The sequence below is a fragment of the Cupressus sempervirens genome, chromosome 7 (genome assembly GCF_028749045.1).
Source record: "Cupressus sempervirens isolate cs-2001-9-10 chromosome 7, ASM2874904v1, whole genome shotgun sequence".
NCBI lineage: Eukaryota > Viridiplantae > Streptophyta > Pinopsida > Cupressales > Cupressaceae > Cupressus > Cupressus sempervirens.
Genome location: NC_143124.1, coordinates 436,501,696 through 436,508,592, shown reverse-complemented (window position 1 = coordinate 436,508,592; position 6,897 = coordinate 436,501,696). Strand labels below are relative to the sequence as shown.

At 33.9% G+C, this 6,897-nt stretch overlaps 1 protein-coding gene across 2 annotated transcripts; it reads right to left on the bottom strand.

Moving 5' to 3' along the window:
- Nucleotides 1-2,599: 2,599 nt before the first annotated feature.
- LOC149547444 (putative glutathione S-transferase) lies at nucleotides 2,600-3,788 on the bottom strand. Of its 2 annotated transcripts, XM_089791644.1 has the most exons (3): nucleotides 3,340-3,788; nucleotides 3,068-3,226; nucleotides 2,600-2,956 (listed from the first exon to the last, which is right to left on the bottom strand). In XM_089791644.1, exons 1-3 carry the CDS (start codon nucleotides 3,640-3,642, stop codon nucleotides 2,858-2,860), a joined length of 561 nt encoding a protein of 186 aa, XP_089647770.1. In that variant the 5' UTR covers nucleotides 3,643-3,788; the 3' UTR covers nucleotides 2,600-2,857. The 2 variants fall into 2 exon arrangements, with proteins under 2 accessions (XP_089647770.1, XP_089647769.1); XM_089791643.1 differs by having other exon boundaries at nucleotides 2,600-3,226.
- Between the last annotated feature and the right edge of the window lie 3,109 nt (nucleotides 3,789-6,897).

The window sequence follows — 6,897 nt, the reverse complement described above, 5'->3', positions numbered from 1 at the left end:
TCCTTCTTACTCAGCTAAAGAAAAAAGTTTCACTTTCACAAAGCAATTTCGGCCATTACCTGAACCATCCAATTTCGGCTATTACCTGAACCATCCATTATTGATGGAAATTCTTTATAGACAAGATAGATATCACCACCAAGGGCATAATTTTGTTCCACAAGGCGTGCATATTTTGAGGAAGATTTAAATCTCTGTAGGACTACTCCCAGGATTATATACTGTTTTCTCATGCGAAAGAAAGAGCCGATGCATGAACTAGAGGAATTTGGCTGCTCAAATTTTCAGCGATTAGTATGTGCTGTTTGTGTTTGGTCTTAGTGGATCTAAACTACTCATACTCTAATGAGCCTCTGTGCAGTATATATAACTCTTGTAACGTATTTAGTTCATTTCTTGTGGCTGTAGGCTGCTGTTCAACCTACCTTTGTGATTGTCCTCGTTAATTTTCCTGTAGGCGTTTATAGTAAATATTTTAGCTTACCACAAAGCACTGCGCCAGAGGAAAACCTTCTAAAGAACATACACAGCGATGAAAGTGTTCTCCGTATCAAAGGTTAACTATATGGAATAGGAGGAAATAAATTCTATAACGAAAAACCAAGTCACATGCTTGCTTGTAGTCTCCTTTGTTTGTTCTAATCGTCCTCATTGAAATGTGGAATAAACACCCATAGTAAAGAAGAATTGACCCAGCTCTACCATTCTGAAAAGCCTAAGCATTCTGTCATTTCATCCTTGGTCTTAACGTGTCTTTCACGTAAATCCGTAATGGCTGACTTGACATATCGAATATTTGTGGATGTCTGTATTAGCACAACAGATAACCCTCAACCTTCCCTTGCGTTGTGACTACAATATTTAAATTGGAGCATCGTAAGTATTACTTTTCTGTTTTGTGTCCATATGCCACAAAGTATGACACTTTTGTCCTCTCCCAATTTATCGCCCAATTGCAGACAAGATTTGTGGTGGCCATCACAATCCATCCGACTCGTCATTTTTTGATGTATCGATGGTGTGGGGCCTCCCACCTCGATATTAAATTAAATTTAATAGTTCTAAGTTGACATGGTACGCATAACATATATGATTTCGATCTAAATAGAGCCCTTCCTGTACTAGAACCCTCGTTACACGAAAATACGTATTTACTTGAAAGAAGAAACGACTATGAAGTGTGAAGATTCCCCTCTTTACATTACAGTAAAGAGGCCCTTCAGAAAGATTTATAGAGCTTACGCTTGCATTTATTTTACTGCAATTCTGGGACTGATATATTATCGGGTAGTGTATATGCCAGGTGAAGGATTTGTTCCTTGGGTTTTGGCATTTTGTTCAGAGCTAGGCTTTGCCTTCATTTGGGTATTAGATCAGGCCTCCAGATGGCAAACTGTTGATCGATACACTTTCCCGGAAAGGCCTTTCAGTTTCATTGACAGTGTTGGGAAGACTTAAGAAGCCAGCTCGAATGTCTCTAGGTTGGATTATAATAGTAGTTTTCATGGAAAATATATGAACATAGCTTGATTCATTACGATTCAGGCTTCTATACTTTAATATAAACTTTATTCTTAATAGCTTCTGAATTAACCGCGTAAGTAATTTTTCCTACTTTCTTTTCTAACTTTGTCAATTCTATAATCAATTATGCGACATGCTCTCCAAACATTTTAAGAAATTACTAACACTCTGTGATCCATAAACTATTAAGACATTATGATAGGGTACAGACTGGAAAATTTATATTCTTAATTTATAATGGTTTATGAATGGTCAGGTTTGAGAAGAAACTACCGGCTGTGGATATATTTATATGCACTGCGGATCCAGTTAAAGAACCCCCAATCAGTGTTGTTAACACTGTGTTGTCCACTCTTGCTTTTGATTATCCCGTGGAAAAACTCTCTTGCTATGTCTCTGATGATGCAGGATCAATTCTCACATTTTACGCTTTGTTTGAAGCCTCACGCTTCGCAAAAATTTGGATTCCTTTCTGTCACAAGTATTCCATTCAACAGAAGTGCCCAGATGCATATTTCTGAGGAGGAAACTCAGAATTCATGCTATAGAAAGGAACGGGAGGATATCAAGGTGAGGGTAGGGTAAAGTATATTGATCTTTTTCTCTAAAAGTATTGTTCCAACGCATATAATGTTATGTTTTATTATAGAAAATGTACGAGGACATGGAGGATTGTATCAATAGTACTGTGGAGAGAGGAAGCGTTCCAGAAGACAGATTGAAAGAGCACAACGGCTTCAAAGAATGGTTTGTTGGAAGCAATTCGCGAGATCATCCTAGTATTTTTCAGGTCCAAAACTTTATTCTTTATGTAAGGAAAGAAATTGGAAAGAATACCATATTCTGAGGGGTACTGATTATTGCTACAGATTTTAATGATGAATGAAAAGGAGGTTGACAGAGAGGGGCATGGTTTGCCGAATCTGGTATACGTGCACGTGAAAAGCGTCCTGGATATCCACATCATTTCAAAGCTGGGGCTCTCAACGCTTTGGTAATTTGAAATTTTTGAATTACTGCCTTTTCGAAATCAAACCACTTGAAAGAAAATTCATCATTGCAGGAACTCAGAAGCTAGACAGAGAAACTAGGGAACAAACTAGAATGTCCCTTAACATTGAAACAACATGATTTACATCAACCAAATCCTTGAAGGACGTTGTACAAGAAAACAGTAAAAAAATCATAAATGCATTCTAAAATCTTTTCAGCAGCTTACTGCTCTTACACAAGCTAGCCACTTAAAAAACATAACAAAAACTTGCAATTTAGATCCTTTTACACAAGCTATTCCCTTTAACAACTTATCAAATAAAGTCCACGGAGACATCAATTAATCTACCACAAATCTCTTCCTGATTTGTAAGACCCTCTCGAGAAACTGATCAGACGAGGGAAGGATTTTCTTCACGCTCTCCCTCTCCATACATCGCTTCACCCATGCACCAAGCAACGGATACTCAGTCTCAAATGGTATCTTGAAATTATAAATAGCTTCAAAAGCCTGAAACCAAGAAGTATAGGGAATGAAGGCAATATCTACCAACCCAAACTCCTTTCCCCCGAAGAAGGGTAGCGATCCTCCCGCCGACATAACTTTCAACGCACCTTCCAAAAATCGGAGGTTCTCCAGCATGTCACGCTTGGCATCCTCCAGAGTCTCATCCTTCGATTTAACAATACGAATCCCCGACTCCAGAAACTGCAAAAGAACCCAACACACATTTCTTAATACATTTTCAGCCTCCAACGTACTAATCGAAGGGCGCTGATTCAACAACAATGGAAAACCAACGAGAATGAAGTAAGCATTACCTTCTTATCAACGAAGTCAGCCCAGAAGCGGGCAAGGGCACGGTCATATGGCAAATGCTTTTCTGAACCCCAGGTCTCGTCAATATATTCAAGAATAATGAGAGACTCGCATACGGGCTTCCCATTGTGGATTAGAATAGGTACTTTCTTGTGCACGGGATTCATTTCCAGGAGGAGGGGGCTCTTATTGTTGGGCAGATCCTCTAATTGGTATTCATAATTAACACCCTTCTCTTCCAAGGCAATTAATACGCGCATGGCGAATGAACTTGTCCCTGCGCCCAACACTTTCACTTGCTCCATTTTATATTACTCCACACAATGATCACTCGAGAATAATGTTTTGTTGTGTTGCATTCTCTTGGCATTGGATTCCAGATATATATAAGAAAAACAAGGCCGGCAAGGTTAGGAGGATGGGAGAAACAAGACGGCAACGTCTATACAGCCACGAAAATGCACTTCCTTACGAAGGAGAAGGCTTAGAATTTTTTTTGAAAAGGTAGAAAAAGCAATGTAAAGGAACTGCATTTTCGTGGCTATATAGCCACGGGCAAACAACACCGCTCTCGTCTTCGTAGAATGATCCAGGTGTTGGCTGACGTCGGCCCTTGCGTAGCAATGTCATTGTGGAGTACTGACTAGGCCATTAGCTGTGGCGTATATTCCCGCGAAGAGTACCGCCCAAGAAATATCCAAAGTTGTTAGTTTAATAATTATATCATAGTTTTAGTTATGTGACAATTTTACCATATTTAAATTGGGCAGTAATTTATTTTGTAAAATGAATACAAAAGCTTTTCAAAGTTTTCTAATTTACATAACTCGCGTCATGTAATATTTAAGCACATTAGTCAACGGGGATAGGAGTGTGCACATCCTTAGTCTAAACCTCCTGGAACATAATAACTTATTACATAATTTAACAGTCCTTTGAGATATATATTTCAAGCTTTATTTACTAATATACGAATATATATTAGTCTATATTGAACATTAATTAACATTTTATAAAATGTGATAATTTAGTGATGTAACTAATAGCATTTTCAAATTTATGATGGTGTTAAGTTGTATCAGTTTAGGATTAAAATATTTTACTTCAGTAATATTTTTAATATATTCTTACTAAAAATGTTATCATAGATTTCTAGTTATTAACACAAATATTAATTATGTTTATATTAAGAATTGTACCAATAGTTTTGTACAATTATGTCAACTTCTATACATAACACATGTATAAAACATAAAGTTTTATGAATAAGTTATGGTTGGACATTCACTATCTATCTATCACTTGGTATCAAACTAGAAAATGTATAAGATACACTATGAGATGATTAATGTTCTAGATTTATTTTGTATGCACATTATTGCTACTTGAGTTTTCTTGATCTTTAGTGTAAAATGACTAGATCTACTTTGTGATAAATTTGAGGATAGTTGATGATAAAGAAAACACGATTGCAGAAGGCATGTCTTTTGTTGCTTGAGGGACTTTCAAAGCTTTTGCTTTCCATTAAATAAGCTCCATACCTAGCCAATATATAATTTTTCGAGGTAGAAATTAAGTCAATGAAGTTTATTTATTTCAAAATAAAATAAATGAGGAGTGATGGATGTGAATAGTTTATAACTTTTAAGATCATTTTTGTGTGTTGAATTTACAATGAAAATAAACATTTTTCGTCTCCAAATTATATAGACACGGTATATTGTTCATTATTGTTGTGATCCTTCCATTGCTCCTCTCTGTATGAAGAAGACTTATGTATAAAACACTAATGTTCTTGAGTATTTTCCAAAGTGAGAAAAGTAGGAAGGAAAGTAGTGATTGCAAGATTTTATTCTACTTGCTTGAGTTCAATGAGTATGATAACACCTTCTTGAGTTTTCACAATAACCACAGTTTTACAAGTCTCAATTTCATAAATGTTAATTTTTTAAATAAAATATATTTTTTATTTGCAATATCATTGGTTGAAAAGCCTTGTAACATAGGTACACTATTTTTGGATTTTTGAGATATTTTCACAGATATCCTAATATTTAGTTTTTTATTATTTTGTTAAAAAAACATTTTGCTACCCCAATATTTTCAAGATTTCCAATATTAGTTGTGATCTAATTTATTTTCCATCTTATACAATGTTAAATATATTTTAAAAATGCTTTAAAATAAATTTCATAAAACAGAGATCAATTATTTATAATTTTTTTTCTAAATCATTTTCACTTATAAATTTAATAAAAGTAAAAAAAAATTCAAAAGAATACTCTATTAACTCTAACCAGCAATTCATATGTTATATTTAAAATTAAAACTATAATTATAAATTAAGCTCTAAATCAAAAAGAAAATGTTGCTACTTCATGACACTTATTTATCTAGATCACCAATAATGTATGCATAAATTGAATGCAATGTCTATCCTATATCTTGTGTTCCTCATACACTAGCATGTGTTAAAAAGTAATATTAGAAGGAGGTGAGCATAGATTCAATGTTGTTGCAATGTTAGAATCAATATAATTCCCAAAATTTGTAGTGTGTGAATTGAAGATTTTTCTCTTTCTATTTGTGTTGAGTCATCACAAAAATAGTGTGTACAAATTTATTAATTTTTAATACTTTATGGAAGATTAGTTTAATTTAAATAAGATTTTTCCTTTATGGTACTTCAATACCCCACATTTAGAATAGTATAAAGAATAGTTTGGAAAGTAGTATACAAGACATTATACTTGTGAAATATATCAATCAATTCAATTAAATTTTCCTCATCTTGAGTGATTTTCTAGTTGGAAAACCTCTACAATGAGTTGAAAGGATAAAAATATGGATAGAGAATAAAACATTCAAAAGTTGCGTCTATATTAATTTGTGAGATTTATATTTTCATTCTATGTCTCCATAGTTGAGATCCTTGAAATGATTACATATCATATTTGAAAAATTTCCACACTTTATAGATATTTTTAAATAGAGATAATGTGGGGAAATATTTCCTTTATATTTTTAGTACTAGTTATCATATAATCCATTGTTCATGTTATATCAATGAAATTTTATTCAAGAACCTAGATGTAAAGAAAAATAAAGTAACAATAGATGACACATTTTTAGGTGGAAAAGTGGTGTGTGTAGGATGTTCATAGAGTTATGTCATGATTATTGGTGCCCCTTATCTAGGGGATTCAGAAGGTAGTTCCTACAATGATTATAAGTATGTGGAATTGAAGAGTGTTATTAAGATGTTAAGTAATGGTGAAAGTTATCCAGTTTGGATACCAAAAAAAAAAAAATCTTATCTTAGGTCTAAATAGTGGAATGAAAACTTTTTGGTGAACCAAGCCTCCCTCCTACCATGACTTCAATTCTTGAATATATCAACTTGGATGTTGACACAACTGACGAATGGAGGAGTTCAAAATCTCATAAATTATCTTTCCTATTGTAGAAGGTTTCTCACATTCTCAAAGAATTCAAGGTCCACCCTTATTATTATTTTATAATTCCACTATGTTTGTGTGTGTAAATAATATTTATCTAGA